We start from the raw sequence: 23,273 nt of genomic DNA on the forward strand, positions 1-23,273 counted from the left end.
AGACTTGACGGCTGGCAGAGTCTGGGATTGGCGGTAAACCTCAGCGTGTTCGTCCGCCTACCAGGCCTGGCCCTGCTGAGGTGTCTGACTCCTGCTTTCCTTGGTCCAGATCCGGCCCGCGTGGGCCATCGCACTGGTACTGAAGGGTGTGGGCCTGCAAACCAGGTCCTGCTCAGGCTTATGTCATTTCTGTCTCGAATAAGCTTTTGTTGAGGAAGAATATTTTCTGTGTGCAGTGTGAGTCTGTTTGACAAAGTTGGTGGTTCGTTTGCTAGTTTTATTTGAGTGGAATATCCTTCTTTGAAAAGGTTGGTGTGCTAGAGTTAGAGCTGATTTCTGTTTTGGTTTCATGTGTACTGGGTTGTCCTCTTTTCATCAGCCTCACCCATAAGCTAATCAGAATATTTTCAGAAGGCCAAGATACAGATAAAGATTTATCCTTTAAAACGGCAAATTTGACTAACATTAAAATTTAGAACTTCTCTTTATTAAAAGGCATAAATAAGGTCAAGCCACAACCTCAGGGGAAGACATACACATGTAACTAACAAAGGATTATCAGTCAGAATATATGAATAACCCCAAAAAATCAATATTGTAAAAGACAACAACCCAACTTAAAAATGCAAAGGAGACACAATCAGGCATTTCAACAGAAAGAAAAACACAGGTGGCCCATGAGCCTATGAAAAGATGCTAAACTTATTTAAATAACTATCAGGGAAGGGACGTAAAGGGACCACTGTACCTGCTGGGTTGGCGGAAACTAAGATGCTTGAGGATACCCAGTGTTGGGAGGATGTGAACTAACAGAAACTTTTATGCTGCTTTGCTTTGGAGAGCAGTTTGGCCTTGGCTTGTAAACTGGCCATGCGTGCAGGCTGCAAACCAGCAGTTACTCTGCATTCTAGATGCAGGGTGCAGGGCAGGGACTGGCAGATTCTTTCTGCAAAAGAGCATGATAGTAAATATTCTAGGTTTTGTGGACCACATACAGTCTTGTCACATAGTTGTCTTTGTTTCATTTGTTTGATTGTCCAACTCTAAAAAATCTAAAAAGCATTCTTAGCTCAAGGGTCTAAACAAAAACAGGCTGCTGTCTGGATCTAACCCGTAGCTTGTAGTTTGCTAAGCCCTCATCCCCTGATCTGGAGAAGCTTCCATGAGGGCTCCCAGACAGATGCGCCAGAGTGTTCAGAACAGACTGTCCGCAACAGCGAAGACTGGAAACGGCACAATAAGAAGATAGGTAAGTACATCGTGGAAAGTTACGCAGCAGCGAAGATGAATGAAGTGTTTCTATTGCGCACGACAAATGTGGGTGAATATTTATAATACCAATGGCAGAGGGCTACAAACAGTATACCATTGTTACGAAGTTAAAAAAAGACAAAAGTGTATTGTTTAAGAAGGAAAATATACGATAGCAGGAGAATGATAAATGCGAAAGTTCAGGCTGACATTGACTTCTGGGGAGAGGCAGGGGGATGGCTGAGGGAGGCGCGCACAGGGAGATGGTGCCTGTTGGTGGCGGGTGCTGGGCTTTTGTTGTTGTCGTATTCTTAACCTTGTGTGTGTGTTGCACATAATCTTTTTTACATGTCAGGTATCATTTCATACATTTTTCTGAAAGGCAAGGAAGGATACCAGTCAAGGAGGTCTTAGAACCCACCCAGCTGTGCTCCGTGAAGTGGAGTTGAGTTGAGCACCTGGGAGGGAAGGAGGCAGGTCTCTAAGCAGTGTTGGGCGATGGCCACTGGCACAGCCTGAGAGAGCTGTGATGGGAACATCTGGGAGTGGAGCCTACTTTGTCCTGTAACAACAGCGGGACCACAGGCACGAGAGCACGCATTCTGCCTCGCTGGTGGTGGTGGCACGCTGGTCGGAAGTCAGTCCACCAGCAGTGTGCGGGTTTACCCCTGGACTCTCAGTTCTGTGTCATTGATCTGCATGTCTGCCCTACTACCGGTACCACAGGACCCTGATTAGTTCATAGTAAGCTTTGAAATAAGAACGTGTGAGTCCTCTGACTTCGTTCTTTTTCAGGATTGTTTTTCTATTCTGGGTTCCCCATATTTCCATATGAATTTTAGGTTCAGCTTATTAATTTCTGCAAGAGAAAAAAAACCAGCTAGGCTTTTGATGGGGGTTGAGATGAATCTTAGGTCAGTTTGAGTGGTACTGCCGTCTTAGCAGTGCCAGGCCTCCCGGTCCTTAAATGTGGGGTAGCTTCCACTTACTTATATCTTTAATGTCTTTCAACATGTTTTATAATTTTCAGAACATACGTCTTGCCATTGTTTGGTTACATTCATTCCTAAATGTTTTATTCTTTTTGATGCTCTTATAAATGGGTTGTTTTCTTAATTTTATTTTTGGATTATTCGTTGCCAGTGTGTAGAAGTGTGGCTGGTTTTACACATCGACCTTGTGTCCTGCAGCCTTGCGGGGCAGGTTTATTAGTTCACCTCGGTTTTAGCTGATTCCGTAGTGAGTCCTAAGTGCAAGGTTATGTCATCTGAAGACAGAAATAGTTTTACCTCTTCCTTTCCAACTGTATGCCGTTTGTTTCTTTTTTCTTACCTAATTGCTGGGAAGGGGCTTTCTGAAAGGGCTTTGCGCCGTCTGCGATGAGGAAACAGCCTGGTCTGCCAGGCTTCTGACCCCGCGGGCGGAGGGTGTGTCTTCTGTGCGTTGAGCGCTGTAGAGCTGGCGGAGGGACCTATGTGTAGTGCCTCAGTGATGCCTGATGATGCTGGAGACCAGCGGTGTTGCCTGCTTTTCACGTGAAAAGAAGAAATGATGTCCAGAGGATAAAAGCTGTGCCCAGGGTTGGCCTCTGGGAAGAGACACCAGGCTGACCTCCTCACCCAGACCACTCAGGGCCAGACGACCTGCCTGCCAGCTCCTCCCCTGGAGCCCACAGCACCAGGTTCGCCTCCCCAGTCACCTAAGGGTGCTGCACCTGCCCACCCTCCTTCCCCTCGTCCTGTGCTGGAATGGGAATTGGGCCACAAGCCCAACCCAGGAAACCCCCCGCCTTCCCAGAACAGAGGTGCTATCTTCCTCTTTTGAAGACCTGCAGCTCTTGTCACCCCTCACGTCTGCTGCTGGTTACACTCGTTGACTCTGGAGTGTTCTCCTTCCTCACAACTCCCGCAGAACTCTCTAAGGGTAGGGACAGTCTCCTTCGTCCCTGTGTCCCCTGACATGCCAGGCGCAGAGCTGTGGATGTACGTGCCCAGTGGACCTGCTGAAACAAACCGTGGCTGGTCTGGCACCTCTGCAGAGTCGCTTGCCTGAAGCAGAGTCCGCCCCCCTAGGGAGGAGGGCGGTGGGTGTGCCCTCAGCATCCTGTGGCTCTGCCTGCCAACAGCTCCACAGGAGAACTGTGATGTTTGCTCAGCAGCTTGGCCAACAGCACTCTCCAGAAAACATGGCTGAGGCCCAAGTAAAGTCGGGAGCATCAGGGATTGAATGAAACTGGCCGTTGTCCTCTAAAATAATGTTTAATAGTTTACTAAAGCATTGGAGGAGATGTACAATGTACAACCTTTTTAGAAAGACGCGTGGCAGTGATTATACATTTTAAAATGCACATCATCTTTGAGCCAGTAGTCGTGTTGCTGTGTGCTTGCCTTGGTGTGCAAAGGTATGTTCAGGAGCGTTCGCCGCAGACTGTAAGCAGAGCTGGTTGTCCAAGTCCTGGTACGCCATCCAGCGGAGTGCCGTACAGCCCTCCCCAGTAACTGAGTGCATCTTTACGCCTGGTTTGGAAAAACGCCCGGGACACACTGTTGGCACGGGAGCTGAGGGTTAGTCTGCACGTGCGGCGTGGTTTGTGTGGCAGAGAGAAGGCACGCTTCCTGCTGTGCGCTTGCTGGACGCCAGGAGGCAGCGTCTGCCCGTGGGCAGCTGCAGCTGGGGAATCTGGCACTCACTCTTTACGCCTTGCTCCCGGGTCTGAGTTGCTGCTGTGCTTCCTCTGCGAGCGTGTACAGCTGAGACAGTGGGCCGTCGCTGGCCCCTCGCGCGTCAGGCATATTCCCTTTCAGTTCTTGTCTTCCATTTCAAAGCGTGTGACACTATATCTAAATGTTACAGATTAACCAGACCCAAATGGAACCATTTTAAACAGTTACTTTGTGATATTTGTTTAGATTTTAAATTGATATTCACATACCGTAGAAGTCACCCCTGTAAATACAGTTCAGTGGTTTTCCGTATGTTCATGGAGTTGTGCGGTCATCCCCACTATCCAGTTCCCAGCACTTCGGTCGCCCCAAGAAGCCTTGTTCCCGTCAGTGGCTGCAGCGACTCCCCTGGTCCCTGGAAACCATGGGTCGGCTTTGTGTCTCTGTGGATTTGCCTATCCTGGACGTTTCACGTTTAGGTGGTTTTCTTACGCTTCCTCCTCCTCACCTGTGAACATTAGATGAAGGAGGTCTTGCTTGCCTAAGTGCTGTAGGGACTCCTCCCTCCTTCCCCGAAGGCTCCTTCTCCGGCCAGCAGCTTAGCTCAGTAGTGAGCCAGGCGTGGGACAGGATGCAGGACAGTGGGTGGGGTTGCGAGAGGCCCCCGGGGGCCCTCTGCCAAGATGCCCCCGCCAGCACCCCACACTCCAGGCCAATCCCGGCAAACCTGGCTGTCCTCTGCCCTGCAGGACGGGGCTGCTGGGAAATTTCCTCTGTGTGTGGGATGCTTTGCATCTGTTTGCTCATTCTTACACAGCCTATAAAAACCAAGGATCTATAATTTTATTTTATTTCTTGGGGTGGGGGAGATAATTAGGTTTATTTATTTATTTATTTTATTTAGTGGAGGTACTGAGAATTGAACCCATGACCTCATGCACGCTAAACATGTGCTCTACCACTGTGCTATACCCTCCCTCCCTAAAGACCAGGGATCTAAAACTATATTCTTCACTTGTCTACGCAAAGTATGACATGTCATAGGTAGATGAACATTTATTATTTATCATTAGCCTGATCCTAAGTCAGTTGTCTCTCATATTTGAAATAGGAATTCACCTCCAAAGAATCAAACATTTCTCATTGAAAACTCTTTACTGAACACATGGCTTCCTAAGCACTGCAGGATGAAATACTAAACCGAAGTTGTAAGTAGCGTATAATCTAAGCAGGGGTTTTCAAGGCCTGAAGCTCTGAGAGCAGATATGAAAGGTAAGGAGTTTTCTTTTCCTGCTTTTTTGTTTTCCTTTTTTCTGGCTTTACGGAAACACGGTTTGGTATGAGTGGCTCGGACCTCGCCTGTCCCTCTGTTTGTTTGCAAATGTGTATTGGGAGCCTTTTATCCATTAGGCACTGGTGCTAGTGATCGTAGGTACCTGCAGTTCGTCAGGCAGCACGGCAGATCAGAATCCATGGAGTCGGGGAGCTTCCAGTCCTGCCGCAGGGAGAGAGGTGATGAGGCAATCGTAGGCCTGCAGATGAGAAGGCGGCGGGGGTGGGGGCGCGGGCGCAGGCTGGGGGGCAGGTGAGTGAGGCTGAGCTGGCTGGGCCTCCTTGGGAGGGTGGGGGTGCGTTCCCAGAGGGGGAGCAGTGGGGATGGGGTGAGCCTGGCCAGAGTCAGGGCCGGAGGGGGCATAGCCAGTGGCAGCAGGGCCACTCCTGGTTGACCCTTTCCCCTGCCTGGTACTTCACTGCTGAGCATCTTAGCAACAGGGTTCTAACCAGCAAGTTGGTGAGCAAAGGGTTGCTGGCCTTTTGGGATCATTCTGAAAACTTTTTCATTTTGGTTTCACAAATTGACGTCACAGGAGGCTTCCACACTTTGCACAGTGATGTGCTAATTTGTGAAAACGAACCCAGGTAGGGCTCGAGCACCTGTCAGGTGTGCGTCAGTTCCCACACATCCGTGGCCCTGAAACACTGCTTCAGTGTCAGAAGAAGGAGGAAGAGGCAGAGTGAGGACTGAGGCTTGGAAAGAGCGGACCCTGCACCCAGCCCACTGAGCACCTTGGGTCTGAGTGAGGGTCTGCCCCGGTCCCAGCAGACCCGAGGTTCACAACTGCACTCGGGGCAAGCCTCATGGTGCGGACACAAGGGTGGGGGCAGGGGTGGGCGCCCAGGACCTCGTGAGTGGAAAGAATTTGGCCTTTATTTTTGTAAGTAGCAGAAGTAGGAGGATTGAGCAAGAAAATGGTGTAGTTTTGAAGAGACCTGGTGAGTTTTGAAGGGAACTTCCTCCGTAGCTTCACCAGATGCAAGGCCGTGCACCTCAGCTGGCAGAGCTGCGCAGGCCAGACTCTCTGTGGCTCATTTCCAGGCTCTGCACGCTTGGCCTGTGGATGGCACCTTGCAGATGGAGGTAGCCATCTGTGCACTTGCACCACATGCGCTAGGAGAGCCTGCCCAGCGGGCACGGGAGACCCAGCCAGTCCCTGTGTCCCCTCCACCAGCTCTGTCCCCAGCACATGAGCTCCCCACATCCACGCCGGCCCTCCCTGAAGCTCGGTGCTCGGTGCGGACCTGGTGCACAGGGTTATTGGAGTGGGGGGCCCAGAGGGGCCGGGGGCCTGCAGACACTGTCAGACAGGAAGTGCTGTCGCTGGCATGGGAGGCGCGTCCTGGCCGCGGGCTTGACTGCAAGGCTGTCTCACGTGACGGGCCAGCCCTGGGCTGTGTCGTCGAGACTGCCACCTGGCAGCAGGGCGCACGAGGAGGTGACGTTGCTCAGGATGCTGCGGCTTCGGCCACAGCATCAGAGTGAAGCATAGAATTTGAAGTTACGGCGAAGTATAGTCGTAAGTTAAAGAGGCTTAAAAATACAGTGTGCACCTCAGGAAGGTCCTTTGAACAGTGGCATTACCCGTGCGTTTGGGTGATGGAGGAAGGGAGGACGCGAGCTGGGTGGTGTTTTGTTGGGTCGCAGGCAGAAGCCGGGGTTCCAGTGTCACTTCAGACCACAGGGAACACGTGTCCAGCATGTCTGCTTTCCAGAGCTGTTTGTTCGCTTGTGCAGGAGGACGTGCAGCCCTTCACTCTTCGGCTGTGTTTCCTGACAGGTTTTCTCTCCCCTGAAATGGAGCCAACTAAAAAGATGGACGCGGCCGGCGCCCTGCAGACAAACCCCCCCCTGAAGCTGCAGCCTGACCGCGGCGCGGGGTCAGCGGTGCTCGTCCCCGAGCAGGGCGGCTACAAGGAGAGGTTTGTGAAGGCCGTGGAGGACAAGTACAAGTGTGAGAAGTGCCGCCTGGTGCTGTGCAACCCCCGGCAGACCGAGTGCGGGCACCGCTTCTGCGAGACCTGCATGGCCGCCCTGCTGAGGTGGGTGCCCCCCACCGCCCGCACTCCCTTCCGGGACTCCCTGTGGCCGGGACCCCGCACCTCCTGTGAGGTCCCCGCCCGCCCACCCGCCGCCTTCCAGAGGCTGCTGGTGCCTGGTGTGTCCCCCGTGCGTGCGGCTGACAGGGAGCTCCCAGCCCCTGGAGGAGACATCCCGTCAGTAAATGACGCAGGGGCCCTTGGGGGCGAATGCTCAGTGCGCAGGGATGAGGGGACAGGGCCTGCAGGCAGGACTGGACACGTCTTGGGCTGAGCGGAATCCAGTCTGCGTTTCCCGGCAAGTGCAGGGGACCCCTCCACGAGCCCTCGCAGGCCCTTGCCGGCCGGGGGAATGATGCCGTGTTAGAGCCACAGGCGGCATCAGGCAGGCAGGCTGGAGTTTCACAGAGGAAATAACATTGGCCAAGAAAGCATCTCCGTCCAGCCGGCAGGTGTGTTCTGGGCGGCGTGCTGGGCACTGGGTTGCAGCCAGACACTCAACCTCGGTCCCGTCCCGCCTTCAGGGCCACCCACCCCTCTTCCCGACTCCGCTGAGCACAGCCGCCAGCTGCCCGCCGCGTCACCTCCTCTGGGTGCTTCCAGCCATGCTCTTGTCCGCTTATCCCGAACTGTTAGCTCAGCTTCGCCTGCTCATGGAAGAAAGAAACTTGAAGGGAGCTTAGTGATGGCAGAGTGGACTCAGAGCACCTGGCTTCCCGAACTGCATCTGCGAGCCCTGGGGAGGGGCCCTGGGGGCTGCTTCTCTCCTGGTTTCCTCCTCCTTTGCTCCTGGCACTCCTCCTGCTCCACATTTTACAGGTGACGGGGCCCCATGTGTGCTGCTCAGCCCCGGGGTCAAAGGAGGTTAAAAGATTCATGTGTTTAATACAGTTTAGCATAAGCTCCATGTTAGTGTAGTCTGAGAGAAATGAGCCTTTATTTTAAAAAGCATTAGCCCCCCCCCCCCCCAGCGACCCTCAGCTCTCCGGCCCTTCCCCGGGCCCCGTGCACGCCTACCCCTGCTCCCTGAGGCCGCTGCACCACTCCCTGGCGCCTTCGGGCTGTCTAGGGCAGGGGCCCTGGAAGCAGGGACTTGCTTTTATTTTCAGTCTTTGGAAGGTGGTTTCCAGGCACAGGACAGGGTGAAAGTTAAGTCCAGAAAAGGGCAGCTCGGGCACAGTGGTGCGCACCCCGCGTCTGGGGACAAGAATGCTGTAGGAGACCAGTGGTTTCGAGACAGCTGTAAGTCCGCGCACTGCTGAGGTCCGCGGAATCGCCTCGGCCGCGCACGGCACTGTGGGGAAGACAGCCTGTGGGGAAAGTGCCGGCTGTCCATAAAGCAGGGCCACCGGGGGCTGTCCTGTGGGCTGTGGGCGCTCACGCTCGAGAGCCCCTCCACGGAGAGTTGGTTTTGGTTTCTGAAATAAAATTTCACTTTTAATTGCAAGGGGCTTTCCGAGTGGGACTGCTCTAAGCTGTTCTGCTTAAAAACTCCCTTATGAAGAATTACTGTTAAAAAGTTTAGCCCTTTGCTCCCATTTAAGCCGTATTTAAATCAAGTTCACCGCGGTATCCTGGAGCTCTCGTTGCTGCTCGGATTCACACAGCAGACGTGACCCTAAGGTGAGTGGTACCTGTGTGTTCAGATGAGACGGGGCTTTCCCTCTAACACGTTCACCATGTGTTTCCCCCCAGCTCCTCCAGCCCAAAATGCACTGCGTGTCAAGAAGGCATCATTAAAGATAAGGTACTGGTTTTTCATTGTTTTGTCGCTGTTTTGAACTGGGTAGTGCTTTCCACGTAGTTTGCATCCACTGTTCTGGCTCCGAGTTTCTCCGAGTTTGACCCCTGATGCAGCAGGGTTGAGGCCAGGGACCATGTAGTGTAAGCACCTGGACAGATGGGGCAGGTCTGCTGGGCAGGTTCCCTGAGCCTGTCTCCTCCCCTGTACTAGCAGTGGTGCCTCCTCCCAGACTCCCAGGCACGTGAGGAGTGAGTGAAGTGCAGAGATGCACGCTGCCGTCTCGGGTCCTCACCCCAGACAGGCTGCGCTCGGCTGTGACACTCGATTCCACCTTCTGACAGTGCCAGTCTGAGGGTTGCGTTGGGTTTACCTCTCCCTGTGCTCATGCAGCATCTTGAAGCCGTTAGACACGTGAGATTTCAGTCCTTCCCTCCCCCAGGTGGCTGTAGGTGTCCCGGGAGCTCGTGAGTGTCCTGCAGCCTCAGCGCACAGGGGTCCGGGCCCCTTCTCACCACATCCCCGCAGCCCCTGCCAGGCACACTTCTAGTTTGAAATGACTCATTCTTGTAGTACTTAAAATATCAATAAAAACGTGTGTTTCCGATATTTTGATTAATGAACCTAACAGTTTCTTAAATGTAGGTCATTAATTGTGCAATAAAATTCTTGCTCTGGGGCTTCCTGTCTGAAGCTCTGGGCGGGCCGCTGTGCTGTGGAGGCAGCACAGGTGAGGGCAGTGATCCCAGGGTGGCTGTGACGGGTGGCCCTGGGCTGCCAGGACAGGCATTTGCTGTCCCCTGCGCTGGACGGTTCAGACACCGAGCTGGCCAGTGTCCGTGTACCTGTTCTTCCTCTGCTGCGGAAGTGTCACTTGGTAATAGGGAGGGGACTGTTTTTCAGAAAACTCACAGTTCTACCCCCAACGTGGCAACTTGTTAACTTGTTACCTTGTGTCTAACCAGTGTGACTGAGACAGAGGTTGAAACAATGGAGATGAATTTTTTAGTGCCTCCATGCCATTATTTAGAATTATTATCCCTGTTTTCCACTGGAATTGACAGCTGAATAAAAATGACTAGATGTGTTGAAGAATCACAGATGAGACTGACTGAAGCCCTGGGTCCTTGTGGGAAGATGGGCTGGGGCCCCGGGAGGCCGAGGTCTGCCCCTCGACCGTCACTGAGGACGGGGCCCCATGAGGCCTCAGGTTCCCATCTATACAACGGGACGGTTGCAGTAAATGATCTGAGACCTTCTCCAGCTCTAGAATTCTGTACTTTTATTATTCCGATGTCTTCAGTCTACGTCTTTTATTCCTAAAGGTAAACTCAAATGACTTAAGAGACTTAATGGCACAGAAAGCAAGCTTATTTCTTACCAGCTAAAAATACCTGTTCTGTTGACTTTAATCTTAAGTTACGACCTTTTTAAGAAAAAGTCATGTTTCAAAGGATTAGATTAGATTCCAAATTAGTTTATTTTAAACGCTTAACAGCTGTCGATTCTATTTCTTTGCCTGTGGAGTGGAGAAAGGCCTGTTAAGCTCCCTCCCTGCTTTCCCACTGCTGCGGAGTGTGGACACGCGGGGCTTTCTGAGACGTGCCCGAGGGCACCAGTGGTGCAGCGTGTGCTGTTAGAGGGCGTGAGAGCATTTGTTTTCCAGGGGAGAAATAAAATTAAAGGAAGGTTTTCACTTTCTAAAGGACACATTTTCATTTTTGGATTTAACTCCAGTCTTTGCAGAATGTATTTTTTAGAAGGTTTTAAATAGCAGGCTATGACTTATTTTTGGTGGAAAAATGAGTTATAAATGACATACCCTTAGGAGCAGGCACTGAGCTGTAGTGGGCTCTACCCTTGTCTCTCGGTGGGAGGTGCTCCATCCACGGCTGCCTTCGCAGTACTGACGCCTGGAACCCCCAGGTCCAAGTGTGAACTGGGTCTCGATACTATGTCGTAGTTAATCCAAAGTGTCTGGATGCTCCAAAGTGACCTTCAGGTTTCTAGTATAACTTGTTTATCTTTGGCTTATGTAATAAAAGATGGTAGTTAAGGTTACATTATTTAAATTATGTCTCTTAGTGGGGGCAGCTCCTTCATTCTACTTACAGAAATTAAAATGGTTCTTAATGCTTTCTGAGGCCCACTTAAGGGATGCTCTCATTTTTTTTTAGAGTGATTTTACCTTGTCCCAAGTAGCAGCATGTGGAGATTAAGAAATACTAACCCTCTAAAATTGCTGCCTTTCAATTTTAGGTGTTTAAGGATAATTGCTGCAAGAGAGAGATTCTGGCTCTTCAGATATACTGCAGGAACGAAGGCAGAGGTTGTGCAGAGCAGCTAACGCTGGGACAGCTCCTGGTAAGTACAGAAGTGTCCGTGTCGGCGCCTACGTTCAGAAACACAAGTGCCCTGGTCAGTATGATGTAGCCCCTTAAGACCATGTTCACGTGAATCTTTGAGAACACACCCAAATAGGAGAGTGATCAGAGCCAGTTGGGGATGAAATGTTATTTTTATGACATCGTAGGCAGACTTGTCAGTAGGTTTTTGAACACCCTACCCCATTTAGAGTAGAAGGAAATCTGAGTTGAATTTTAATTTTGGGAAGCCCATTGAAACCTTCTCCTTTTTATAACCATGAAATTCCACATAACTTCTTACGTTTTTTTGATTAGTATCATATTTTATCCTAGAAAGATGTTTGAATTGGGATAAAACAAAGTCCTTAGCAGATAACCATTTATTTATCCAGGAAGAAGAGTTAATTGACTTAGTTCTTCATAAGCAATATAGTTTGAGAAATCACTAAAGGGAACACGAAATTCAGTGTCTCTTGACACATTTGTCACTCTTCTCTGTGAAAAACTGGTCTAAGAGCAGAGAGAAACATTTTTGTAGTATTTAATTGCATAGAGGTTAGAATTTGGTGTTTCAAATGGGATTTTTGCCGATCGAGAAATTTGACTTGTCTGTCTTACAGGTGCATTTAAAGAATGATTGCCAGTTTGAGGAACTTTCATGTGTTCGTGCCGACTGCAGAGAGAAAGTATTGAGAAAAGACCTGCGTGATCACGTGGAAAAGGCCTGTAAATACCGTGAGGCCACGTGCAGCCACTGCAAAAGTCAGGTCCCAATGATCACTTTGCAGGTGCCGTGTTCTCTTGTTTCACCCGCCTCCCGCTCCATCCAGGTGTCCCTGGTCCACAGAATAGCTTTTTAAATGACTATTCTCACAGGAATAAAGAGACAAGATAGGAGTAAATAGCAGTTTTCATCTGACTTTATTTCAGAGTTAAGCTTTATTTGTTTTGCCCATTTTGATTTACGCAATTAACATTTTCCATCGCCTTGATTGACTGTCATTTGGGGTGCCAAAAAAAGTGAAGACTGATTATTCAGAAAAGGTAGAATCTTTCACTTGTCCCAGGGAATAGCCTCAAAATCTTGTTGGATTGCTTAATTGTTTCACGACTCTGCAACATAACCATCCCTTCAGCGGGGTAATTTATCCTGCAGTATTGGAGTGCAGCTGTCTCTCTTGGAGAGAGATGAGAATCTAAAATTTTTTCATGCCTCCATTATCTTGGCACAATTTTAAATTATGTACACATTGGAATCAGATGACTTATATGTAAATTAAAGAGATGTTGGGGTAGAGGACAAACTTTAAAAATAGTGGTGTAGTAACCCTCAAACATTTGTTTGTTGAACAAATATTTACGGAGTGTGTACTGAGTGCTGGGCACTGTTCTCGGGGCTGGGGATCCAGTGGTGGCCCTCACCTCCTGGTGGGAAGAGGTGATGAATAGGCAGCCGTCCCGTGTTGGGCTGTGATAAGCACTGTGAGGAGAAGTAAACTGGCCTCAGGGGAAGAGGGGTGATGGGGGGCCTCTGAGCGTTCGGGATGACGCAGGAAGGGCACTCAGTGCAGAGGGAGCAGCACAGGGGCGCTCAGGCTCCAAGATCGAACTGGCTCAGCAGTGGGTTTCAGGAACCGTGAGAGGCCAGCAGGCCTCCCATGTACAGAACGAAGGTTATGGGGCAGACCAGGGGGTGGGGCACCGGGCAGCCTTGAGTGGGGGCAGATGTGACCAGCAGACGTGGGGGTTGGGGGAAGCAGGGAGCCGAGGGACAGTGTTGGCCTGGGAAAGGAAAGGGAGGAGCAGTGGTACTGGGGTGCAGAGGCAGAGCCAGTGGGATTAGCTGGTGGCTTGAATATGGCGTCTGAGTTTAGGGGGACACCCAGCCTTTGTAGGAGCAGCTGGACCCACGGGAGTGTCCTACCGAGGTGGGGCTCAGAGGAGAATAGGGAGTGGTCCAGGCTGCAGCTCTGTATTTGTAGGTGGCCCTCGCAGCCGTGGGACTGGAGCGAGCGGAGGGCCAGAGTCAGAGGACAGAGGCCTGGGGCACACGGATGCTTGCAGTCTGCTGAGGAGGGGAAGTCATCCAGTGAAGGGTGGCCAGGAGGAAAGGGTCGGGAGACTGACATGCCAGAGGGAGGCGGAGCGGCGGGCGTGGTGCAGCCAGGGCAGAAGGTGCTGAGAGGCTGAGCAAGATGGGGACTGGCTGCTGGACGTGGCAGGATGAGGACTGAGGGGGCTAGTGGGGGGTGCTGTGGAAGTGCAGCCAGGCCATGAGGGCCACAGCCGAATCCCTGGCAGATATTCGGGAGTACTCACTGACCAGAATTTTGGGGAAGTTTTCTGTTTTTCCGTGTGAAATGAGACATCCCCTACCTGGTCGTCTCCATCTTACCTTGCTCCGTAAAACTTTCCGCTGCCTTGGACTGTCTCCCATTGTGAAACCTAGTTCCTGTAGGATTCTGTAGATGTTTCCACTTACCAATAACTTTCAAGAACTATGCCCTCCACTTTGGAAAATAGCAGTAGTATTTCTCATAATTGAATAATTTGTTCAGTAATTAAACTCAAGTGAATGAGACACATACCTAATGAGTAATACGCCCTTCCTTTCACGTGTTACTGTGTTGCTATCAAAGTTACACTGTGGTTCTTGCAAAAATCAATTACCTTTATTTACAACATGGAATCCAGGAATTAATTTTCATTTGAGAAAAAATGGGAGAGCATGTCAATTAAACAGCACACAAGTAGCTGACTCTGAACTCCAGACGAGGCTGTAGAGAAGCTGGTTGTAGAGTAACAGCGTCGCACGTGGGTCACGAAACGTGCTGAGTGCCTGTGGGGCACCAGACCCCGAGCTGGTGCTTAGGACATGTAAGAGAATAAGCTGCAGTCTCTCCCCTTCGCTTCACTCCCAGGTGGGGGGCTCCGATGTACCATGTGGGACGCACCATGTAACACGGATAAAGCCCCAGGGAGGAAGGGCCTGTTAACAGCCTGGCAGGGTCAAGGGAGGCTTTGGTCTGATCTGGGCCTTAAATTTGTTGACTGCACACAGGAGCCAGAGACACAGCAGGTGTGGAGGCACAGAGTGATAATTACAAAGTTTGGGACCTGAGTTGTGCGAATCAATACTCCTTGTAAATCTTACTACACTTTTATGATGGAAACTTTCTGAACTGTTTAACGATGTTAGGGCATTTGCTACTTTCAGCCTGTGACAGTTACAAGAGGCATGTCTGTTTGAGGTCACTGCTTGTGCACCCCAACCCTAGCGGGCAAGTCGCACACTCACTCACACACACACACTCACGCTGGGCCCGGCCTGTCCTATCCATGTGCGAGACCTGATTGTCAGGTCACTCTCTTTTCAAGCACACTTCATCTCCTCCTCTCAGGCTTTAAGTTTATTTTCAAAAAGAGCAGTTGTTTAACGTGGGCCTGAAGCCCCTGGTCATCCTGACTTTCCTGCACGTCTTGTGATCTGTGGGTGACCAGCGTATCAAGTGCCAGTGAAACATGGACCGAGGACGCTGAGACTGGGACACGCAGTTCATACGAGCGCTTCTTCCCTACCTGGAAGCCGTGGTATTGGCATGCCAGCTGTTTCCATGTTTGTTTTTGTTAATCTATGGGTCAGCATACTTTAAGGTGTCAGAAAAAAATCTCTTGTATTTAGTCCAGAAATTATCGAATACATTCTCCTTCAACAGGTCTGTTAATTTGTGAAAAGTCAGAATTGTGAAGACTCCTTTTGCGGGAACACGTATGCAGCTGGCCCTTGGCCAGTGCAGGGCTGGGGGCGCCGACCCCACACTGGGTAAAACACCAGTGTGACCTCGCGGTCGGCCTCTGTAGCTGAGGTCCAGTCCACGGGCTCATGCAGTGCGTGGACGCCTAGTGAGAAAGGTCCACGTGCAAGTGGGCTCACGCAGTTCAAAGCCGTGTTGTCTGAGGGCCCACTGTAACTGGTGTGGGCGTAGGGGTAGGTCCAGCCACTTTGGAAAATGTTTGGCAGTTTTGTTAGGTTGGAAATTCACATACTCGATTAGCAGTCCCTCTCCGGGTGTTTAAGGGAACTCACGTGGGCACTCCAGGGGTGTGGTCAGACATCGCCAGAGCAGCAGACACCGGGGAATGACCCAGACGGACGTCAGCTCGAGAACCAGGTGCCCAGTGGGCTGTGTGCACAGCAGGGGAGACCATCCGAGGTGCTGCTCCACCGCAGGGGCGGTGGGGCCCTGCGCCTGTAGGCAGCACGTGGGCCAGCCTGAGATGTGTCCCCTTGAGCCAGGTTGCAGCAGAGTCTCAGGGTAGAATTCCACTTTAATGAAGCTCAGTAGCAGTCAAGGTGAAGCAGTATTTTGTCCGTTACATGTAAACGTGCTGTGAAACTTTTTCTTAAGCAAAGGAGGTAGAAACACAAATTTCAGGTTTGTGGTTTCAGTGGGGAAAGTGGGGACAAGACAGGAGGTGGAAGTTACTAGGTACGTTCTTGTCCGGGTGGGAGTCCTGTTCACCGCGTGGCTGTGCCTTGTCCCTCGTGTACTGTGACACGTGTTCTGCGTGTGCATCAGACAGAGCTGCTTTCATTAACGTGCAGAGAATTCTCATGTATCCGTAGACTAACGGTTTTCTTACTGGGTGTATTACTTTACTTTGGCTGTTACAACAAAGTACCACAGAGTTGTTGGCTTAAAGCAGCAGGAATTTGTTCTCTCCCAGTTCTGGACGCAGAAGTCTGAAACCATGGTGTCCTCTGGCCGCACCCCCTGGAGGCCCTGGAGAAGGCTCCTCCCCTGCCCCTTCCTAGCTCCTGGGGGCGGCAGTCCTTGGGGCCCCCTGACGTGCAGCTGCCTTGTTCTGATCTCTGCTTCCATGTTCACGTAAATGACCTCTCCTCTTACAGGACACTGGTCTTTAGGGCCCACCTGAAGGCAGTGTGGCCTCTTAACTGACCACATCTGCAAAGACCCTATTTCCAAATAAGATCACATTCTGAGGTTCTGGCTGGCACGAACTTTGGGGAGTCACTTTTCAATCCCCTACAATGGGCAAAAGCTATGAAAAGGCCAGTCACAGGAAATACAAATGGTTAATGTCAAAAATACGCTAGCAGTCACACATTATTAGAGAACTAGTGAGCACCCTGCCTTCCTCGCCTGTCTTGTCGGACATCGCAGAGTCGGGGAAGAACTGGCCAGGGTCCAGGCACCCGTGTTCTCACAGCAGTAGGGGCTTGGGCAGGTTGTCGGGCGGCGGCCCAGCAGTATCAGTCAAAATCCCGTTTGAAATTCCCTACCCCTCAATGCCCCAGAAAGCCTACTTCTAGAAGTTTATCATTCGGACATCCTGGCACAGATCTATAGAAATACACACACCGAGATACTGACTGGTCTGGCTTGCTGGTCCCCTAGCCTCACCTCCCACCATCCCCTGGCCCGCCCTCCCCGAGCCCCTGCCCCCAGGACTCCGCCCGGCACCCTGAGCCTCCCTCTCCTCCACCATAGCACTGGTTGTTGGTCTGCATTCCCAGCTGTCCTTGTTGGGCTGAGTACATGCCGGCCTGGTGAATAAAGGCAGGTTCGGGGAGGCCTGGCACCTGTGGAGTGTTGGCCACGTCACTTCTCCAGGCCCACGGCTGACTCCTTCCTCACAGTTCCCCTGATGGAGGGCCGGTCACTCCCCCGTGAACAGATGAAACAGAGGGTGAAGTCGTTGTCCGAGGTTTCCCATTGACAGTTCCCTGGACTGTGGTTCCTGGGAACTCTCAGGGACTTAGCACAGCCAGGCACCCCGTGTGGTGTGCCCCACGGGAGGCCAGCTGTCAGGCTCTGCCCAGTCAGGTGCCTCCAGTGAGCTCCGGGCAGCCATGGGCTCACCACCTAGGCTCTGCAGGCCTCTGAGGACCAAGCCCAGGAGCAGCGCGGCCACTCCCCATGGGTGTCATCTCTGCTCTGCAGACCCACAGTGCACCGCCAGGGACTTACAACACACCTTAGAGGGCTGAGTGAGAGGGGCCTCCTCGCGTGGGCCGCTGTGGCCGTGGACCCCACACCAGCCTGGTCGGACGGGGCCTCACAGCGAGTGCTCCCCCGTGGACAGCTTAGCAGCAGCCTGACTGGAGGCCCGAGAGGATCTAAAAAGCCAGATTAGGAGAGCTGGGAGTGTCCCAGGCCACAGAGGGGAGCAGCACCACGTTCTCCTGTTGTGCAGTGACGCTCCCCCAGCCTGCCCCCGCGAGTTGCGCTGTGCGGCAGGTGGTCCCGCCTCTGGCTCCGCCTGTGTTGGCCTCTCTGCAGGCCCTTGGGTTTGCTGTCCTTGTAGGAGCGCTTGTCCTCGCCTCGCCGCAGACAGGTGAGCTGGGCAGGTGCCCAGCAGGTGCCTGTGCCATTGAGTCATCCAGACTCTGTGAAGTGGAAATCTGGGCCTTCCAGAGAAGGGCTCAGCCAAAATGTATGCCCGTCTGTCTGCATTTCCACGCACTAAAGAAAACCTAGATGAGGTTTCAGGATAGTAACTTAAATGCCCAGAAGATCACACTCCTCAAATGGTTTGAGAAGCATCATTTCCAGACCCAAACTGAGAGGCCAGGGAGAGCCATCCTCCTCCCTTCCCCGCCATCCACCTGCCGTGTGAGCGAGGGCAAGGCCCGCTGGAGCCAGTGTCGGGGGCGCGGGGGCAGCAGCTAGGCGGGGGGCTGTTGGCAGGAGCCACCTCCGGAGGCCGGCGCGCCCCTCGCACCCAGCCTGTCAGCTCTGGGCAGGTCTTGTGAGGTGCCTTACTTCTCAGCACTCATCTGAGTGTGAGGAGTGCTGAGACTCAGGGACACGGCAGAGCAGGGCGCTTCCCATGGGGACACTGGGGACGTCGGTGGGATGGGAAAGAAGGGGGGTTGTGTGTTTCAAAGTTGGCAACACTTTCTTTTTCAGAAACACGAAGACACGGAGTGTCCCTGCGTGGTGGTGTCCTGCCCTCATAAGTGTAGTGTCCAGACCCTTCTGAGGAGCGAGGTAAGGGATGTGGCCAGGGCCTGTTCAGGAGTAGGGGGCGCCTCCAGGGCTAGCGTGCTGGAGACGCCACCCTTTCCTTGGAGCTGAGCACTGAGGTTTTCACAGATCGTGACAGGGATGTATATAATTAAAGAACAATGAAAAACCTCGTACTGTTTTTAAAAGTTAGAAATTTCAGGAACAAGCAATTAAAAGCTACAAAGTTATAAATTCAGAGCAAAATATTGTTAAGAATTGAGAAAATGAGAATAATTTACTATGAGAGCAAAGGTGACTTTTTTTGGTTTTTTTAAAAAGTCTATTTTTAAATCTGTCAAGTAGGAATTACTGTAAGATTATTTCAAGGAAATGAATGAACTTAGAGATACTCCTGAACCATCTCAGCCACACGTGCTGTGCAGCGTACGCACCAGAGAGCAGGCGGGCACAGGGGCGGCACCCACATTCCAGGGACCGCCGGGAAGGCAGCTGCACAGCTCCTGCAGGGCTGCATGTCTGATACCGCCCCCGGGCACGCTCTCTTTAAAGCAGGTAGATTTTTGGATTAAGCTCATTTGATCAGGACCTATCCTGATGGAGCAATTCCTAGGATTCTTTATGTTTTTGCATCTGATCGTGACCTGTGTCCCCTTTGGTGGCTGTTCTCAGAGCTGTCTGGGGCTGCCACGGGCTCGGTGGGTACGTTCATTCCCTGGTCCCCAGGCCCGATCCCCCCGGTCCTGGGTGCTCTGATCCGAGGGGCCTGCTCACCTCAGCCTTTTTCAGCAGCCTGGAATTTTACATCTGGATGCTGGGGAGGGGAGGGCCAGTCTTCCACATCCTGATTGAATGAGGGGACCTGTGTGGGCCCACAGCCAGGGACACAGGTGCAGGGAGGACCCCGGAGCTACTCCCGCTGAGGTGTGCGCTGAGCAAGGACAGATCTTGCCCAGTGACAGTGGTTTTGGGGCCCCTGAGTGTGTATCTAGGAATGGCAGGGAAGTGCACGTAGATTATTTCCGCAGCTGGAAAGTCCCCGGAAAGTTAAGGTATGAGGAGTCTATACTATTGAAATAATTCCTGGGCTTTTATATACTTCCTTAAATCTTACTCACTCAGAGCTCTGCATTAGGGGCAGAAGTGCCTCCGTTTTGCCTCTAAGTTATTTTTATTTCTAAAAATCTTTAAACCTGCATATATCTTTGGATTTCTGGTGAAAGTTCTTTGGTTTATAGGTTATTCTTGCTTCTATTCTAAAGCTCCTACAAATCCTGTAGGACTCTGAGAGTAATGATAATAAAGCCAATTTAGGAAAAAGTACAACCCTGAATTTATAGTTGGTGCACTGAAAGTAACGTCAAACTCAGTATGTCTCTGATTTTAACGTTAGTGGGGCTGGCTGGTTAGATTCTCGACTGCGCTGATGGCAGTAACAGAAGATGTTCTAACACTTTCAAATTGGTGTCACTGCACACGTGGCCTCCGGTGTCTGCCAGTCGCCCGTGATGTGCCTTTGGGGCACTGTCCTCCAGATGCAGCCAGACCCCCTGCTGAGTCCAGAGACAGCTAGTTCTGCGGCCACCCTGACTGCCCTGGCCTGTGGCAGCAGGTGAGAGGGCCGTCCTGTGACCCACTTCCTCTTGTCCTAACTGACGACCAGAAGGGAGACTGTCTCCGTCCTCGGAGACAGAGGAGACGGTGCGGAAACACCTGCACCCGCCAGAGCAGCACACCTGTGAGCCTTTGGGGGTGCAGGGGCGCTGGCACCAGGGAAACGGGCTCCCAGGGCTGCCTGTGCACCACCCCCCCAGTTCTGGGCCTGATTGTTCCCTGTGAAGATGATCTACCCTAGAGATTCCTGATGAGCATTTCCTCAATAAAGAAAGAGATTATCTTTAAATTGTATTAGCCAAACACAAAACACTGTGTCTTTAAAATGTAGACGTTCCAATTCCCTTTTCTCTTGAGGGGGCCTCATAAGTGGTTTTTATTTGATGATTTTCCAACGTTTAAGCTGAACACGAGGGTTTTTCCCTGCAAGACAAGTTACCTTCTCCCAACCCCTCCTGACTTTCTTCCACCAGTTGGAGGTGACCGTATTACGATTCACATTGCTAGAAGGACCTTAGAGGTCTTTGAAAAGCTGCATGAACTCACGGCCAGACAGAGGGAAGAAGTCTTCCCAGAAGAAGGGAAGCTCCCCTCCAGCCGTCTCTGAGCGCTGAGCGCGGGCCCCATGCAGGCGTGCTCTGCGCAGACGCTTACTTTGTGTGCTGTGTATTAGGTGTGCGACCCAGTGCATCTGAATGCTTTCTATTTTTTGTGTTTCATGCAATTTTTGTTTATAGTCTTTAAATGTGCATTTCAGTTTATGTTTTTTTTTCTCTTTTTTTTTAAATTCTGGCACTACAGACGGCATGTCACAAAACAACTTGTTCTAAAGAAACCGCAAGTTTAAGAAATGTTACAGTAAATGTATTTCTGTATATTGGCGTATATGTGTATGCACGTGACGATACTGTATATTTACTGCATTTGCGCCCAGGAAGCAGAGGATGTCTACACACCTATAGCCGATAAGCACCATTCGTAACAGTACAGCCCAGATGCTATCTGTGCCCTTGATATGTTTGAACATTTTCATGCAAACGTTTGTGCCACAACTCACGTCTCTTTCCCGTTGCAGTTGAGTGCACACTTGTCAGAGTGTGTCAATGCCCCCAGCACCTGTAGTTTTAAGCGCTATGGCTGCGTTTTTCAGGTCAGTATCCGACATTCGTCCTTCCCAGTTGCTGACATTCCGCCATGAGAGAAAGTTTCCATGTTAACATTTTAACACGCAAGCTCTGGACCTTTGGTCTCCAGCATGGGTGCAGGGCTCGCTTTCCACACCCGTGGTGTTCTGGGACCTCAGGGAGACAGGTGCGCGGAGGAGGAGTTGGTGCCTCAGGGGGACTGCCGCATTGAGCACCAGCTCGCCAGCGGGGCAGACAGGGCTGCCGTCCGGTGGGGCTGCTAGGTAGACTGGTGCAGAATTCAAGCCGTTCCTAGAATGTAAGTAAACAGCAAACCGGACGTGGTTTCGGCAGTGTGTGCGTCACACACAGTTGTGAGGGTCACACGCATGTCCATGAGTGCATTTCACATACATGCCCCGCCTCCTGGGGAGCAGTGTGGAGAGGGCTCTCCGCCACGGTCATACCTGTGCTGTGCGAGACCTGTTTTTGGGGTTTTTTCTCTCTGTTTCTGTTTTTGTTTTTTAGCATGTCTGAGACTGCTTTTGAATTTGAACTGAGTTTTCATTTAAATGTGTATCTTAATTTGAAAGCTGTCAAAGGGCAGTATTATGACGATGAAAGTATTTCCCATTTAATTTTATATATTATCAATACATCATTATGAAATCAGCACAGAAACATTGGCATCTCAGTCTCTTCTCAGAAAGGAAAAAGCCTAAGTAAGAATGGCGGTAGCTTTCCCTTTGCTTCAGCCTCTAGCGAGACTGAGCCTCCCCACCGTTCTGTCGTACGTACACGAGTACCATTCATTCTGTGTGTGTATATATATGTTTATATATAGCGGAACTTATATCAACATATATATATTTGAATATTCTATGTACAGAGTATATGTTTTGGAGATCATGAAAATGCTTTCTATGGCTTTTTAATTTTCCAATATCAAAACAAATTATATTTTTATACCAATTATTTCCTTAAGTATATGAAACACTGCTCGGTGTGCTTATTCCTGACTCTGAGATGGTCTGCATCTTGTGTACTCTGTAGATTGTTCATGTTCTGTATGTAGCTTTCGAAGTATCCTCAGAGGAGCGAGGAACAGTACATTTTCCGATGCAGCACATCCCGCTAGCAAGCCAGTGTGTTAGTGAGCTGTTTAGAATCTACTTTGATTACACACTCACCAGGTGAGCGTCGCAGCATCTAGCTGTGACTGCAAGTGCCTGAGTATTTTCTGTTTATAGTTTTAATGTAAGAAAAATCATTAAGGAACAAAAATAATATGTCTAAGACTAAATTTCTTGATGTTACAAGTGTGAAACACGGGAAAGAAGGTCCTCGATACGGAGCTTGAGGAGTGCAGGGCGTGGCCTTGGGGCAGCTGCTGTAGTCGCGTGTCTTGTGGCTGAGCTGCTCTGTCCTCCACAGCCTCCTCGCCCGCACACAGTAGATCGGGGGCCGCTGAGCATGACCCTTCTGAGGCTGGAGATTCCCCGTTCACCTTCCGTGAATAAGTCTCCCCTCTTCATGTGTTAGTGCTGGCTTTAGATCATCTGTCAGTCTCTCTGTGCTCTGGAACAGAGTGAGGTCGGCTTAACGCATTGCCTCTTTGTTCTCACAGGGGACAAACCAGCAGATTAAGGCCCACGAGGCCAGCTCCGCAGTGCAGCACGTCAACTTACTGAAAGAATGGAGCAATTCTCTAGAGAAAAAGGTACGCCGTGCCATTGCCTGCTTTTGTTGGTTTTTAATAATTTCAACAAATTCTGTAAAGAAGACAAGTTTTTTTTTTAGAGTTAGTAATGGTTTTTGGATAAAAGAAACAGCATCAAGAGAGTGCCAAAAAAGTAACTTCTCTTCCACTGGTCTTGAGTTCATGAATAAATGAAGGTGTTAGTTCTATTCGTTTGCACTTTGTTCGTGTGAAGCGCTGTTGTTGAAGAGAGGCACGTTGTGGCTGTCTCAGCGCTGACCCGGAGCACACGTCCACACCCGCCACCCCATCCCTGGCATTTGTGAATCAAGTGTTACTGGGATGCAGCCGCGCTCTCATTTCCGTGTTGTCTGCATCTGCTTTGGCACCACGAGGGCACGTTGGTGAGTTGCAAGTGAAACTGTATGGACCACACAGCCCGAAATAC

At 51.0% G+C, this 23,273-nt stretch overlaps 1 protein-coding gene across 4 annotated transcripts in view; it reads left to right on the forward strand.

Moving 5' to 3' along the window:
• Nucleotides 1-23,273, forward strand: part of TRAF3 (TNF receptor associated factor 3) — a 105,727-nt gene that overhangs the window by 65,919 nt on the left and 16,535 nt on the right. For 2 of the 4 annotated variants that reach the window (XM_032482723.1, XM_032482722.1), the window contains 7 exons: nt 7,031-7,292; nt 8,985-9,036; nt 11,290-11,394; nt 12,017-12,184; nt 18,332-18,412; nt 21,078-21,152; nt 22,754-22,846. In XM_032482723.1, the coding sequence (XP_032338614.1) occupies nt 7,048-7,292; nt 8,985-9,036; nt 11,290-11,394; nt 12,017-12,184; nt 18,332-18,412; nt 21,078-21,152; nt 22,754-22,846 (819 nt within the window). In that variant the 5' untranslated portion in view covers nt 7,031-7,047. Of the gene's footprint in view, nt 1-5,028; nt 5,187-7,030; nt 7,293-8,984; nt 9,037-11,289; nt 11,395-12,016; nt 12,185-18,331; nt 18,413-21,077; nt 21,153-22,753; nt 22,847-23,273 lie in introns of those variants that run through there. The other 2 variants (XM_032482721.1, XM_032482724.1) reach the window with 2 other exon arrangements.

The sequence above is a fragment of the Camelus ferus genome, chromosome 6, assembly GCF_009834535.1.
Source record: "Camelus ferus isolate YT-003-E chromosome 6, BCGSAC_Cfer_1.0, whole genome shotgun sequence".
In the NCBI taxonomy this organism is placed as follows: domain Eukaryota; kingdom Metazoa; phylum Chordata; class Mammalia; order Artiodactyla; family Camelidae; genus Camelus; species Camelus ferus.